The 14,548-nt window shown below is 59.1% G+C and overlaps 4 protein-coding genes across 6 annotated transcripts; 1 reads left to right on the top strand and 3 right to left on the bottom strand.

The window, feature by feature from the left end:
- Positions 1–1,557: 1,557 nt before the first annotated feature.
- On the bottom strand, positions 1,558–6,180 carry ARCN1 (archain 1 coat protein complex I subunit delta). The gene is made up of 10 exons (XM_014073983.2): positions 6,070–6,180; positions 5,651–5,914; positions 5,374–5,553; positions 5,091–5,296; positions 4,182–4,346; positions 3,557–3,722; positions 3,332–3,479; positions 3,093–3,201; positions 2,783–2,987; positions 1,558–2,486 (listed from the first exon to the last, which is right to left on the bottom strand). Exons 1-10 carry the CDS (start codon positions 6,070–6,072, stop codon positions 2,397–2,399), a joined length of 1,536 nt encoding a protein of 511 aa, XP_013929458.2. The 5' UTR covers positions 6,073–6,180; the 3' UTR covers positions 1,558–2,396.
- Positions 6,181–6,235: 55 nt separating this feature from the next.
- IFT46 (intraflagellar transport 46) lies at positions 6,236–8,864 on the top strand. 2 transcript variants are annotated; one of them, XM_087706452.1, is made up of 11 exons: positions 6,236–6,359; positions 6,445–6,541; positions 6,627–6,939; positions 7,015–7,089; positions 7,163–7,256; positions 7,449–7,577; positions 7,663–7,781; positions 7,919–7,985; positions 8,121–8,181; positions 8,349–8,434; positions 8,590–8,864. In XM_087706452.1, exons 1-11 carry the CDS (start codon positions 6,318–6,320, stop codon positions 8,683–8,685), a joined length of 1,179 nt encoding a protein of 392 aa, XP_087562578.1. In that variant the 5' UTR covers positions 6,236–6,317; the 3' UTR covers positions 8,686–8,864. The 2 variants fall into 2 exon arrangements, with proteins under 2 accessions (XP_087562578.1, XP_087562577.1); XM_087706451.1 differs by having other exon boundaries at positions 7,660–7,781.
- Positions 8,865–9,175: 311 nt separating this feature from the next.
- TMEM25 (transmembrane protein 25) lies at positions 9,176–12,449 on the bottom strand. Its single transcript, XM_087703517.1, has 8 exons — positions 12,117–12,449; positions 11,728–12,036; positions 11,337–11,627; positions 10,825–10,956; positions 10,676–10,733; positions 10,390–10,529; positions 10,227–10,298; positions 9,176–9,585 (listed from the first exon to the last, which is right to left on the bottom strand). The coding sequence occupies exons 1-8, from the start codon at positions 12,304–12,306 to the stop codon at positions 9,512–9,514; spliced, it is 1,266 nt and encodes a 421-aa protein (XP_087559643.1). The 5' UTR covers positions 12,307–12,449; the 3' UTR covers positions 9,176–9,511.
- A 156-nt stretch (positions 12,450–12,605) lies between these two features.
- Positions 12,606–14,462, bottom strand: TTC36 (tetratricopeptide repeat domain 36). 2 transcript variants are annotated; one of them, XM_014073978.2, is made up of 3 exons: positions 14,283–14,462; positions 13,584–13,769; positions 12,606–12,942 (listed from the first exon to the last, which is right to left on the bottom strand). In XM_014073978.2, the coding sequence occupies exons 1-3, from the start codon at positions 14,386–14,388 to the stop codon at positions 12,674–12,676; spliced, it is 561 nt and encodes a 186-aa protein (XP_013929453.2). In that variant the 5' UTR covers positions 14,389–14,462; the 3' UTR covers positions 12,606–12,673. The 2 variants fall into 2 exon arrangements, with proteins under 2 accessions (XP_013929453.2, XP_013929452.2); XM_014073977.2 differs by having other exon boundaries at positions 13,584–13,772; positions 14,283–14,459.
- Between the last annotated feature and the right edge of the window lie 86 nt (positions 14,463–14,548).

Below are 14,548 nucleotides of genomic sequence, written 5' to 3'. Positions count from 1 at the left end.
GCCACGGCAGCCAGAGGAAGATTTGCAAGTGCTGCTGCGGGCAAGGTGGGTCTGGGTGAGAGAGCCCAGCTCAGGCCCTCCCAGCCACTCCTGTGGCAGCTCAAGGGAGCCGGACGGGGCACGTGGCAGGAGGTTGTCAGCTGGTGACTGACCTATGAGAGGGCAGGAGAGCCCAGGCATTTCGACTTAAACCCAACTTCAACCAGAATAGAGCTGGAAGGGACCTTGGAGGTCTTCTAGTCCAGTGTTTTTCAACCTTTTTTGTGCAAAGGCACACTTTTTTCATGAAAAAAATCACGAGGCACACCACCATTAGAAAATGTTAAAAAAATTTAACTCTGTGCCTATATTGATTATATATAAGGTGTTTTTCCCACGGCACACCTTACACTATGTCACGGCACACTAGTGTGCCACGGCACAGTGGTTGAAAAACACTGTTCTAGTCCAACCCCCTGCCCAAGCTGGAGACCCTATAGACCATTTCAGATAGGTGGCTGTCCAGTCTTTTCTTAAAGCCCTCCAGCAATGAGCCACCTACAACTTCTGAAGGAAAGCTTACTCGGCTATCTAAGGCCCATCATCATCCCGTCTAAGGGGGGAGAAGAGTCTCTCCCCCCACAGCCTTTTTCTCTTTACCTAAAAACCGACCTAGGGGGAAAGTTGCTCCCCTCCCCATTAAGAATCTGTTGATGCTTGCGGCATAAATAGCTCAGGCAAATCCCTGCATTTCACTGTGCACATGCCACCAGGTGCAGCTCTGGGGAAAGTGAGAAAAGGGCACAGGCTGGGTGCAGGGAGAGCTAGTGCAGAGTTTGGCCTGGCCTTTGACCACCTTCCCAGAGTGCTCCCGAGGGTGAAGCTTCCCATTTGCTCCTCTGCAGGACGAAGTGCCATCTTGCCTGGAGAGACTCTGGACAAATAGATTTGAAGCGTGAGAACTGAAAGCCCAGGGCCTCCGATTCAGCCGGGAAGCACGTCAGCCGTGGCCTTGCACGTCCTCCGGATGTGGCAGGAATCAAGGCACAGACCAACTCGGATGGGCACTTTAGGGAGCATGAGATTAAATGTGTAGGGAAGTCCTCATTACCCAAACTAGGCAACATCAGCATCACTAACGGTGACGAAACATCTGCAAGAAAAGAGGCTCAGAGAGCACCAAGGGCCCCTTATTTCAACCCCGACTTTTTATTGTGAGGGAAATGCAACGGGCCACCTCACACCACACACACATTTCCCAGGATCATCATCGTCAGGTGCACCTTAGCCTGAGGCTCCCAAGCACAGAAGCTCAATTAGGGTTTAGCCTCATGCCTGCTGCAGGCCAAGGGGCTCCTCTCTGGCACTGGAGTCCTCCATCCTTTCTGCTCTGAGCCCCCATCTGCCAGCTGCGCCTTCTCTTTTCTGGTTGGTCCCAGTTTTTTTTTGGGGGGGGGGGGGAACGCTCCATTAATTTCCTCAGAGTAGCGCCCCCCCTCCTGCAGCAACCACTCCTGGGATCTAGCGCTGCTTCAGGACATAAGCTGAGTCCTCGTTTGCCCAGAGCTAAAGAGAACCTTTTTTTTCCTTTTAAAATGTTCTTTATTAGATTCAGGAGCAACGATTCTTCGCACACACTGGAATGTGTCATACAGGCTGTAATTATTTTGCAGGGTTCCAAAACCTTATTTCAGTGTTACCTTCAACGTCGTTTGAGAGTAAATTGCATTTGACAATAGAATTAAACTGAACCCCATATTAAGAATCAGGCAGGCAAATCTCCAGTCGGTTTGATTCGTGGCCCCCACCCGGGGCTCTCGGGACAGAGGTGGTGCAGGAGAGGCCGGGGTCTTCTTCAGCAGGCGAGCACAGCCCAATGCATTGAAGGTGCCCCAGGCTTCCCTGCCCCCAAGTCCCCGAGATTGCCAGGATCTCAAAGTCAGAGAAGCAGCCAGAAAAAAGGATCGAGAGGAGGGAGGAGCTTTCAGGCAAGAGCTGCACAAGCATGAACGCTCCCCCCACCCACCCACCCCCCGGCTCAGGACCAGATGGATTGGCAAGGTCTGCACAGCACCAGAAGAGGGGGGCTGCTAGCCCTATTCCTCTCCCATGGTAGCAGCCTCCTTGACGCTGCATCTGGAGCCAGCAGGGAGTTCTGGGGTACCCTCTGAGGAAGGAAAGGGTGGGGTGGGGTGAGAAGGCGCCGGCCAAGGTCAGGCAGCTGTGCCAGAGAAGCAGGAAGTCTCTCCCTGCCTGAGCAGTCGGGACCTGGGAAATAAGGTCAGTGGGTAAACAAACGTCAACGTGTCCCCCCCCTCCCCCCCCCCCGATGCGGATGGATGCAGCTCTCTCTCTCTCTCTCTCTCTGTAAGTAGCCAGCAGCCTTGGCCTTGCTTGCAGCTCCCCTTCCGCAAGGGTTACAGGATCTCATACTTGTCCACGAGGAAGGTGGTCTCGGTGGAGAATTTCACAGGGCTGTTCTCATCCACCTGGGTCACTTTGGTGACCTGCAGAAAGAAAAGACAGGCACTCCGTTGGGAAGGGCGCTTGGCTGCGGCTCCATGAGGCAAGGCCCGCTGCCCGTCCTCTGACTTCTCCAGGCGGAGGTTTTGGTGAACGACGGGGGCGCCCTGAAGGAACAGTGCTGGAGGCGGACAGGGACAGAGGCCCAGGGCACCATTCCACGGAGAAGCAGCTGGTCGGCCGGCTCCCTTTTGCTTCGCTAGGCAGCTTCCTCCAAACAGGGCAGAGCAAAGGAGAAGGGAAACAGCTGCCATTCAGCCCCCCCCCCCGGGAGACACACCTGAATGTTGCAAAAGTTCTTCTTGGAGACGAAGGAAACGTTCACGGGGAAGAAGTCATCTGGCCGCCCTGCGATGCTGAACTCCAGGCTGCCACTTTTGTTTTTGGCGTCAACCACTGGCAAGCACCACTCGAGGAGGTTTTTCCGGCTATCGTGGCGGTATTCACCATTGATCTCTCCAATTACAGGCGCCCCCACACCAGGCCTAGAGAACCAACAATGAGTTAGTGCTGAACTCCCCACCATCCCATCTCGTAACTGGCACCATTGGCGCGTGGGAAGGTTCCTGGCGGGCAAGACAATTACTCACGGCAAAGGGATGGCGATGACCACGTCGTTTAACTCCAGGTTGTCCTCCTGCAGCTCATATTCGATGTTGACGTCACAGTTGTTGCCGCTTTCGGAGGGCCAGCAGTTAACTAGGATCCAAAAGAAAAGCCGGCTGAGATGGTTCCAGCAAGGAGCCCCAAACGTCCTCAGCAGGGACAGAAGCAGGACACGGGCTGACCGGCTTCCGTCTCTGCTACTCCCTGAACCGAAGCAACTCACTGGTCAGCGGAATGAGAGACTCCTCCGTCGTTTGCAGCCGCCACTTCAGCACCCCCACGTCACTATTGATGGGGAACGACTTATCTGGGTTTTTCAAGCCAATCACCGACTCTGACGTAAAAAGCTTCTTGTCTACATTGGGGTGAGTCTGAAAAGGGAGCCTCCCGTCAGCCAAGCTGCTTCACCCCAAAATATCCCTGATCCTCACCTCCAGCCCAACCTTACCTGGAGCTGCACACCCTTTTTGTCCTCATTCTCAATGTGGATACAAATCCGAGCAAACTTTTCATCCAGGATCCGCAGCATGATCATGCCATGCAGCTCCATGTTTTGAAGCCCCCCATCCCGGCCACAGGTGAGTGAGATCTTCTCCTCTACCTTCATGTGCACGCTAGAAGAGAGGAGCAGCCGCCAGGGGGCCAGGCGTTAGGTGCCTCCGTGCTTCCCAGGCACCGAGAGAGGAGCAGCCCTGCCTCTTTGCAGACAGACCCGTCACGCATCATCGTGTTACAGTGTTGACCCTTGCAAGTTTGCTGAGAACCCAAACGCCACTGTGGCAACCTGCAGCGGGACTACAGTCTCTTTATGGCTCACAGCTTGGGACAAAGGAGACCACAGTGACTCAGCTATCAAGCCAAGGGTTAAAAAGCTCCCTTTGGCTTAAGGTAACAAAGCTCAAAGCTGCACTCAACTGTACCCAAACTGCACCTGGCTGCTGAGCTCCTGCTTGAAAGGCAACTAAAGGTATTTGCGCTCCAGAGGACCGGGATCCCAGGATGGGTTTGGGCTAGACAGACGCCTGGTCTCTGCTGTGCAGGATGCTGTGTGCCTCCCTGGGTAATACACGTACCTCTCCATGTTAATGGGCGAAGCAAGAACAGCTGCTGCATTGGAGGAACGTTTGCCAACCGAGGAAGCAACGATATTTTCGCCTTCGGATTTTAGTTTATCCACAAAATTATCCACTTCTTTTCCTTTAGTGCCGAGCTTAAGTGCCTTGTTTGAGCCACAAGGTCTAAACAAACGAAACAAAATGCATGAGACATTTTGCCCAGAGGAAGAGCACAGCAAGACCTTCCCTGCCCTCCCTTGCTCTGCACGGCCCATTTGATTAAGGAAGAAAAGGAAACTGGCTCCTCAGGCGAGAGAAATCCCAAGGAACCACAGGGAGGCTCTCAGGCTGCAGCCCACCAATACATCATCTGCTACAGACCTCGCCCTCTTTCGGCTCCTGCTGCTTTTGCCTTACTTGGCATTCGAACGTGACTGTAAGTCATTCTGAACCTTTACGCAAGCAGGGAAACAATTACGACCCCCACAAAGCAATGCAGGTAGTCTCAGCTCAGTGCATTTAGTGACCGGTCAAAGGTATGGCACCGGAAAAAGTGGTTTATGACCATTTCCCACACTCATGATGGTCACCTCATCCAAAGTTCACGTCCAAAGTTCACGTCTGGCTGCAGCGTCCCAGCGTCATGTGACCCCCCCCCTTTGTGACTTGCTGACAGCAAAGTCAAGGAGGAAGCTAGATTCACTTAACAACCATATTACTAAATTAACAACTGCAGTGATTCACTTAACAACTGGGGCAAAAAGCTCACAAAATTGGGCAAAGTTCACCCAACCGCTGTCTCAGCAACAGAAATCTTGAGCTCAATTGTGGTCGTAAGTCGAGGACTTCCCGTAAAGCCTCTCTTGCAACCCATTTGCCTTTCACAACCGATCCCCCCCCCCCCCAAGAAAAAGACAAAAGACAGACCTAGTTGGAGCCGGAGTTATTTTTGGCTTTTCCGACTCCATAATGGTTTCGGTGATCATAGCAGCGAGGGTCCCTCCTGATACGGCTGAGTTGCCAAAGCCCCCAAATCCTGGAGCTTTGGTGCCCCGCCGCTCGGCATCCCTCCTGGCTTGTTGCAGCTCCTTGGCTTTCCGGCGCATCTCAGCCTTGGCCTCCCGTTCTTGGGTCTTGAAAAGAAGAAGCCACAGCTTTGACCCAGAGCAGGAAAGAAGCGTCCACCTTCCCCAGGGGAGCCTCCACCTACCTCGCGGACGGCCCTGAAGACCTTCTCCTCGTGGGAATCCATCTCGGTGAAGGTCCGGATCTGGGCCAGGTTGACGTTCTCCCGGTAGCCCAGGGCGACGATCTCGTCGAAGGCGAAGATGAGGTCGAAGCAGTGCTCGGCGATCTCGTTCTCCTCCAGCGCCCGGCAATACTCGGGGATCTGCGCGAGCGACGGGGGAGGCCGCTCAGGGAAAGGCTGCCCGCTCCCCTCCCTCCGAGACCCCCACCCACCCCACCCCGCCCGCCGGCCGGCTTACCACCCGGGAGAAGAGCCGCAGCGTCTCCAGGTCCTCCAGGATGTTGCTGTTCTTGGTGGTGATGAGCACCATGTAGAGCTTCTCCAGCGGCTGGTAGACGTAGCGGACGCTCTCCGTCTCCACGAAGGTGTGCTGCTTCCCCGTGTTCATCAGCTTGGGGAAGGCCGCCAGCAGCCCCTCGATGCGCGTCCGCGTCATCTCCACGAACTGGCGCGACACGATGGCCTTCCCCGCTTTCGTGCAGACCGCGGCGGCCAGGAGCACCTGCGGAGGGGGGGAGACAGGAAGGCCCACCGCGCTCGAGAGGAGGTTCCGGAGGCCAGGCGCCGCGGGGAGGGCGCCGGCCCGCAGCCGCCTCTCCGGCCCGCCCCAGCAGGCTCCTGGCCGCGGGGCAGGGGCGCGTCCCGCACGGGCCTCACCATGGCGGCGGCGGCGGCGGCGACCTCCGTGGAGTTTCTGCTGGGCGCCGCGTCTCCGCTGCTTCCGACTCCCGCACAAGATGGCGGCGAGCCACGTATCTCAGGCGGAAGCGGCGTGACCGCGCAGGCGCGGTAGGCCCGAGGGGGCGGGGAAAAGGCCGCCGGCTCTCGCGAGAGGAGGACTCCGGCCTCCCGTTGCCTGGCGACGGACTCGCCGCGGCCCGCACTCCCGCGGCCCCCGACGGAACATGAGCGGAGCGCCGCCGTCGCCGCCCGAGTCCGGGCTGCAGGTGCGGGGCCGGGCCGGGGGCGCGTCCGGGACCTGGGCGCCGGCGAGCCGCCGTCCCTCGCGCTTCTCTATTTTCTTTGCTTTAGACGCGGCTCGTGGAGAACCAGCCCTACGACGAGAGCCTGGACGTGAACGAGACGGAGGACGTGGCCAGCATCTACGCGCCCAGCCCGCCGCAGCCCGGTGGGCGCCCGGTGGGGACGGGCGGGCCGGAGGGGGCCGCCGCCGCCGCGGCCCCCCGTGACGCAGCCGTTGTCCCCGCCCGCAGGTCCGCGTCCCGCGCGCCCCTCCTGCAAGGACAGCAGCGACGAGGACGAGGAGGGCGGCGAGGGCGGCCCGGCGGCCCTGAAGGGAGCGAGCACCCCGCCGCGCGCGCCCGGCTGGGCCCCCGTCGCCGCCCCCGACCGGCCCGCGGGCGCTCTGTTGCAGCCCGAAAAGAAGGGCGGCGGCGGCGGCCCGCTGGGTTCCGGGCGGCGCTTCAGCGGCCACGAGGTGGAGGACGACGACGAGGACTCCTCGGAGACCGACTCGGACGAGGACGAGGACGATGAGGACGACGAGCACGGCGCCCCGCTGGAGGGGTAGCGTGGGGGCGGCGGCGGCGGGGGTCGCGGGGCGAAGGGGGTGGCACTGGGCTCAGCTTTTCCCCTCCGCAGGGCCTACAACTCGGCCGACTACGACTACCTGCCCGTCTCCCTGGAGGTGAAGGAGCTGTTCCAGTACATCCGGAGGTGAGGGTGGGCGGCTGGGGGGGAGGCCGGGGGGGGGGGTCCTGGGCCGCACTCAGCGCCTCCCACCCCTCAGGTATTCTTCCCAAATGATCGACCTGGAGCACAAGCTGAAGCCTTTCATCCCGGACTTCATTCCGGCCGTGGGAGACATCGATGCCTTCTTGAAGGTGCCAAGGAGCCTGGGTGCTGCCCACCCAATGCCCTGTGGGGGTGGGGTGGAGGAGCGTTTGTCCCCTGGAGCCCTTTCCCTGCCGCTGAGCCTCCTGTGGGGGGGGGGAGAGGCTGAGCACTGGGCTCGGGGGTTTGCTCTGCCCCTTTGGGACGTTTGAAAAGATCTTGCTGTGGCTCATTTCCTGCAGGTTCCACGCCCAGATGGGAAGCCGGATAATCTGGGCTTGTTAATGCTGGATGAGCCGTCCACCAAACAGTCGGATCCCACCGTACTTTCCTTGTGGCTCACCGAGAACTCAAAGCAGCATAACGTGGCTGTAGGTGGAGGGGGAAGCAAATGGGTAGGAAGCCAGCCCAGCAGGCCCAGGCCGCTGACGGGGGCCCCGTTTGTGTTTCTAGCAGCAGGTGAAAGTCAAGAGCCTTGAGAACGCGGAGAAGAACCCCAAAGCTGTGGACAGCTGGATCGAGAGCATCAGCGAACTCCACCGTTGCAAGCCTCCAGCCACCGTCCATTATGCCAGGTCTGCCTTGAGGTCCCGCGAGGAGATCCCTGATGCTCCCCGCTTTTCCCCTCGTTACACCCGCAGGGCCGCCCATGGGGGAGCGCTCCCACGGTGCCCCCAGTTGGCCGGCTCTCAGGGCTGCCCGTCCTTTGCAGGCCGATGCCCGACATAGATACGCTGATGCAAGAATGGTCTCCGGAGTTTGAAGAGCTGCTGGGAAAGGTATAGTGAGCTCCCCACAGTGGGCAAGTCCTGCCCCATGTTCTATAACTGGTTTCTCTGGGGCTCCCAGCAGGACCGTGAGCTGCTTCATGCAGAGCGCACAGCCAGCCTTAAGCCTCCCTCTCTCGCCCCCAGGTGAGCCTCCCGACCGCTGACGTTGACTGCAGCTTAGCTGAATATACAGACATCATCTGTGGTGAGTGCCCTGGCCCCGTGCCCAGCATGCTCGCTGAAGGATTAATTATACTGAACCAAATGGCTCTGCAACCAGACATCCCATGGACTGTCCAGCACCTGGCAGGGTCCCTGGGTTCCGCTTGATGAAGTTGAACCTGGAGCTTCTCTTTTGGGGTTTTTCTCCAGCCATTCTGGACGTTCCTGTCTACAAGGGTCACATCCAACCTCTGCACACCCTGTTCTCACTGTACTCTGAATTCAAAAATTCTCAGGTAAGCAAAAGAGCTGCTATCATTGCTACCCACCTGGGTGGGGCCTGCTTGAAAGGTCTTCTCTTCTTGCTTTCACCAGGAGACTCGAGAAGAAACGGTCTCCGCAGGAAGCTGAAATCAGATTCACCCTATTGGTGGTTTCTTCTTTTTTGCAGCATTTCAAGGCTTTGGCTGAGGGCAAGAAGGTTGCCAGCCCCCCCTCCAACCCCCCCTCACAGGCTGGAGAGACGGATGCTTTAAGCTTCACCTGAGAGGGAAGGTCGCCGCATCCTGCCTGCCTCCTCGTGTTTAAATAATGGTGCTGTTAACCTCAGAGGGGCATTTAAGAGAGGTTTCCAGCTCCCATTCCCTTGGAGTTGTTGCTGGCCTTGCTCACTCGGGTGATAATCCAGTGTAATATTTGTGTAATAAAGTTTTGTTGTAGGTGTTAGTCTGCCTCTCGAGAGATGGTGTACAAGCCGAGAGTTTGGGGAACGTAGGACTTGGCGTCTCTTTGTTGGGCCACAGCTGCCCGTGGGGTTGGGGGCTCTGGGGAGCAAAGCAGAGCTAGGCTAAGGCTGCCCAAGGCTTACGGGTCCAGCAGCCTGCTCCCCCTTTTAAAGCAACCCACGCCAGCACCACCCGCCTGGGCCTGGCATTCTGGGCACTGTGCTGATTAGGCCACTTTTACACCGCAGGGACCGAGAGTCCTTTTCATAGCAGCCTCGGAGCCAAATCCAGGCAGGGGGGAAACAGGCAACATCTTATCTACAGCCATTTATTCATTGAGCGTAGAAGTTGCAAAGCTACCATCCTAAGCTGAGATGCGTATGGCCAGGATGGCCTTCCTGGTCTGTGGATGGCAAAGGGGAGCTCAGGAAGGCCGTCCTCCCCTTGGAAGGGGAAACGGGGCAGCTGCTGTAAAGACCAGCCTGTTGTCCAGGACCGGATCCTGCTGGGGATGCCTTCGCCACCAGAGGTGCCCTCACCATCCTGTTCCAGCGTGAGCTAAAGCAGAGCTACTCCTGGTGCCTTTTGCCCACACTCCTCCGTGCCTCGCGTGCTTCCCTGTGCTGCGGGTGGACGTGCTGATAGTCTTCACAGCCAGATTTCATCGCTACTCATACTAGTGGCTCTATAAATATATCCGACGGTAAGAAATTGACCCAAGCCTGCAGAGACAGAAAAAGAGGATGTAGAATTTGGTCCACAGCAGTTACTTCTGCAGGGTTTTTAAAAGGTTTCCTTGAAACTATCCATGAGGATCATCCCACAGAGATGATTTACTCCTGAGGAGATTCAGCTGCAGGGAAGTAAGGAACCGGGCAGGTATAACTGGGTGCCTTTCCCAAAAGCAGCTTCCTTCCTCTGGTAGCATGCTTGAAATACTAGAGGGCAGCAAGGGTGCTGCCCTTGCCCGGCAGGATTGCGTTTTGCCAAAGCATCCAGGGTGGCTGGTAAAAGGAAGCTGGGCTAGGTAAGTCTGTTGCAGCCGCTGGCCTTTTTTCCCGGGCGAGCCTCCCACTAGCAAAGCGGGGGAAAGGCCCTAAAATGCTTCTTAGGACAAACTGGCCCGTCTCATGACTCCGTGGGGTGGTGACCGCGTGGCAGTCTTCTCTAGCACAAGGTGGGCCTCTTGAAATGGGAGCGTTTTCAGTATTTGACAGCCTTTTCTGCTACAGAATTAGATGTATTAATTTGGGGTTGAATGCCAGCATTTCCTATGTTTCAGAACTAAACTCAGAGGCACTTGGCCAAATGGGTGCAGCTCCACCACCCCCACCCACCCCCCAATGCCAGAAGGTTTTGCTACCTTGTTCAGCAAGGTCCCGGTGGTTTTTTGACTCCGAAAGAGAATCTCCATCTTGCTCTGCATTTGTTCTACCTTTGGAGTGGAAGGAAAGAGGGCTGGAGCAGTTGACCTTGGCAGGCCAGCCCCTTTCCCAGGCCCCCCCCCCACAATCTCCACCACTCACTTTGTGGTTCTGGTGCAAGGTCATTGAGTTGCAGGTTGGAAGGGAGGGACCTGCTTGCCCGTGGTAGGTGGGCTTCCTTCGGCTGCAGGACGTTGCTGTGGGAAATGCAGAGCAAGGAGCTTCTCCCAGCCCCCCCCCTCCTTCAAGGCAAGGCCACGGGGGGGGGGGGGGTCTTGGGAGTTTACCTTTCTCTGAGCCTGACATTCTTCTCGGGGGTTGGGTACAGAAGCTCTGCATAAGCTATTCCCAAAAGAGGCTACAGAGCAAACGGGGGGGGGGCATTTACCTCCCTCTAGTAGTCCCAGAAGGTGACCTCGGAGGGAGCTGTGTTGCTGGGCCTTGTCCTGAAGAAGGAGAAGGAGAGAAAGGAAGGCCTTAGGCTCCCAGCAAGGAGATGGACCCAGCCCAGGCTGAAAAGGCTTCTCCTCCACCTACCTGCCGATTGTTTGGCTGCCTGGGAAAGAGTCCAGCTGATCAGCACCCCAAAACTCAGGAGTATCACCAGAGCCGCAGCAGCCGCCCCCACCAGGGCCACCAGAGGCAGTTCAAGTTGGATGGCCAGGAGACCTGGAGGAGCCAGAGATGCCTCATCCAGCAAAGCAAGCCGCCCTTCCCTGGCCCAGCCGCCTCCCTCTCTGCAGGGAAGCTGCTCTGCCTCTGGGAAGAAGCCTTGGAGGAGGAAGGTTGGCCATTCAAGCGGCTGAACGTCTGCTTCCTACAAGCCACGGGCAGGAAAGGCAGCCTGGGACGCAGACTCTTGCCATACATAAGGGGGCGGGGGGGGGCTGGCTTGGCAGGGAGGCAGGCTCCCCTCTGGGCGATGGGAGGAAGGCTTGCATCTGGGGACTCCCGAGACCTCCAAGAGGGCAGGAAGGCAGGCCTTGTGCCAGGTGGAGGCTGTGCACCTGCCCCGCTCCCAGGCCCTTCCCATCAGCCCTTCTACATACCGGGCACCGGAACGGAGGAGCTGGCGACGCCCAGGTCGTTGGAGGCGCGGAGGGAGGCGTTCCGGGGCGGGCCGTGCAGCTGCACCCTCACGGTGTGGTTGGCGAGCCAGGGGTAGGTCTGGGCGTCCAGCAGCAGGAAGCGGGAGGCATTGACCGTCACCTGCCCGTCCTGGTCCACCCAAGTCACGTCGGCTGGCGGGTTGGCTTGGACCAGCACGAAGAGCACCAGCAGGAGGCCGGGCTCGCTCGCTTCGCTGTAACGGGCGTCCACCTTGACGATTTCGGGCTGAACTGCATTGGTGCAGAGGGCCGCAGCCGCGCCGGTCAGCCTCCATCCCGCCGCTTCCCTCCGGAGCCCCCCCCCCGCATCCGCCCGCCCGCCCATGCTCACACTGCACGTTGAGGAGAACCGAGGCGGTGGAGACGTGCCCCGTGGCCGGGTCGGTGGCGGCGCAGTCCAGCCGGTGGTCCACGCGCCGCGCCGTCACCACGAAAGTGCCGCTGGCGCCCTCCTCCGAGGCGTCGCCGGCGGCGACCAGGGGCCTCCCGGATGCGTTGCTCTCCTGCCGCTCCCCGTTGAGGTACCAGGTGAGGTTGGGGGCCGCGGCCAGGCAGGTGAAGGCGCGGCTCTCGGCCTCCCGCAAGCTGCTCAGCGACAGAGCCCGCCCGTCGATCCTGGTCTCCCGTGTCGCCACCGCGCCTGCGGCGGAGCGGAGCGGAGGTTACCGGCCGGGGGGAGCCGTGGCCCGCCAGAGAAAAGCGTGCCTTCCGCCGCCCTACCTGGCATGGCGCGCTGCAGTAAGAACGGCAGCAGCAGCAGCAGCAGCTGCAACGGCGCGGCCGGGGGGTCTCCGGGCGCCGAGCAGCCTCTCCGGCGCCGTCGGGGGGACCGGAGGCGATGCCCCGGGGACTGCAAGCAGAGCCCGGGGGGTGGAGCGCCTGGCGCTGCGGGACACTGAGCCGCCTCCATCCTGAGCTGCGCGGCGAGGCGGAAAGGGCCGGAGCACCGCAAGCCGGTCACCTCCGGGATGCGGCTGCAGCGTTTTGCAGCCGAGCGGCACGTCAGAAATCCCGACCTGGATTTCTCGGTCCGAAGGCTCGCGATCCTTCCCGAATACCACCGCCGCCGCCACCCGCCTTGGGGCCCGAGAGATGCCACCTGAAAAAGCCGTGCCCAGCGGGGGCCTCTTCCCTCCCTGCCTCCTTCGGAGGGGGCTGCTGTGCCCGGAACTGCTGACCGGGGACTGGGGCGACAAAAGCAGACCTTGGTTCGCGTCTCAAGCCGTGGGTTTTATTCAGCTGCCCCTTCGCACCCCCCTCCCCCCAAAACGTCAGGCTCAGCAAGCCTCCTTCGCCCCTTTCGGGTGAGCCTTCCTCATCACTTCCGACAACATCTGGTTGCAGAGCGCTGCGTAAGGGTTCATCAGCGCCAGCTGTCGGCGGGCAAAGCTGCTGCCCAGGGCGGCCGCCTGCTCAAAGCTGCTCCGGGCCGCTTCCTCCTCGCCTTGCAACCGCTGGATCAGCCCGCGTTGTACAAAACCTTGGCGTGCCACCGGCCCAGCCCCTCTGCTGAGTTTCAGGGCTGCCTCCAAGTCTTCCAGCGCCTCTGATGGGATGGGAAAAGAACGCGGGGCCAAGTTAGTTAAATAACCGTCGGGTCAGTGCCTCGTGTAAACAGGCACCTTTTCTGTGGGCTCCAGGAAACCGGAGCCCTCAACGGCGGAGGAGGAGGAGCTGCCCTCTGCACCCTTGTCCCATTTCCAGCAGCTTGGGCTGGAGGGAGGGAGGGATGGGCCTGGCCAGGGGACATGGGATGGTCCCGTTCTGCTTTTCTCTCCTAGGTGCCTATGAGGTTTTGGTTCCTTTCTTTTTGGCCTAATTGTGAGTCCTATTGATTTGGGTATCGGAAAAGGAGCAGGATCAAAGGGGGAGAGTGGATGTTCAGCAGGCACCCCAGCCACCTGCCGTGTCTGTATGACCGGTTGTCCCAATGGATGGAAACCCCTCTGGCGAAAAGGCCTTCTACTTCTGGAACAGCTGCTGGCAATTTTGCTCACGGACCCAACAAAACCCACGAATGCTCTGCTTAAGGTGAAGAGACCCTAGCGGATACAAAGCGATGGTTTTGCCCTGGGCTGAACCAGATGCCCTGCCTGGGTGCCCTCCGTCCCTCCCTCCCCCAGGGGAGGGCAGCCATGGTCTCCAGTGGAGGGAGGGGAGGAGGGTTGGAGCCCTGAGTGCACTCACTTGCGACGTCCCCTTTGAGCCGAAGAGCTTGTGCACGGTTGTTGAAGGCCGAGGCTCGCGCTGGAAGCAGCTGGATGGCTTGGCTCAATTTTTCCAGGGCCAGGCCCAGGTCTCCGCCTTCGGCTGCTGCTATTCCCTGGGCCTCCAGATGAGTGGCTTGCCTCAGCAGCTCAGGATCAAAGCCGCCTTCTGTCACCAGAGAGAGCAGCAGGAAAAAGGGGGCCAGCTCTGGCAACTAATAATCTTGAGAGCCAGCCAGATGCCAATGCCACCCCAGAAAGAATGGGTCCCAAGCAAGTCCTCTGTGGAGGCAGCCTTGCCTCCCCCACCCCCTTGATGGCCACTCGGCTGGCCTTCTGAAAGGTGGGCTGCCCTTCAATGGGAAGGAAGTACAGGTTAAGCCCTGATCCCTACAGCCTCACGGCGGCGCTTTGAAGCATGAACAAAGGTGGCCCGAGTGTCTGAAAGCAGCTTGCCAACGTTCTCCTCCCTGGAGGAGGATGGGCAAAATCTCTCTGCCGACCAGCCCTTCCAAGCGACTGATTGGGAAATGGTTTGTGAGAAACAGGTTAAGGAATCTGTTGTGAGCCCAGAGATTGGAAGCATCTCCTCCCTCCTGAGAGCTTGCAAAGATAGAAGCCTCTGAAGTTTGTGAAAACACTCCCCCCCCACCCCTCTGCGCTGGAAGTGAGTCATCACCTTGAATTGCTTGCTGCTTCCCCGGCTCCTCCTGGTAATCTTCATCAAAGGGAACATTTGGGTGGAAAATAGTTTGCAAAACTGCCCGATCCTTGATGGTGACCATGTTGAAACCCTGGTGAGTTCTGTGCGGAGGATTGGGCCACTTCAAAATCTCGAATGCTCTGGCTGGGGAGGAAGGGGCCGGCCCAGCAGCAGCCAATGGCCACGAGGGAAGGGCAGGGGCGTGCCCGCCGGCCTCCTACAGTGCAGAAGGCAGTGAGAGG

The sequence above is a fragment of the Thamnophis sirtalis genome, unplaced genomic scaffold (genome assembly GCF_051295495.1).
Source record: "Thamnophis sirtalis isolate CommonGarterSnake01/CBP01778 unplaced genomic scaffold, rThaSir2_p1.2 scaffold_2, whole genome shotgun sequence".
NCBI lineage: Eukaryota > Metazoa > Chordata > Lepidosauria > Squamata > Natricidae > Thamnophis > Thamnophis sirtalis.
Note: the sequence above shows the minus strand (reverse complement) of the source record. Positions and strands in the feature narration are given on the sequence as shown.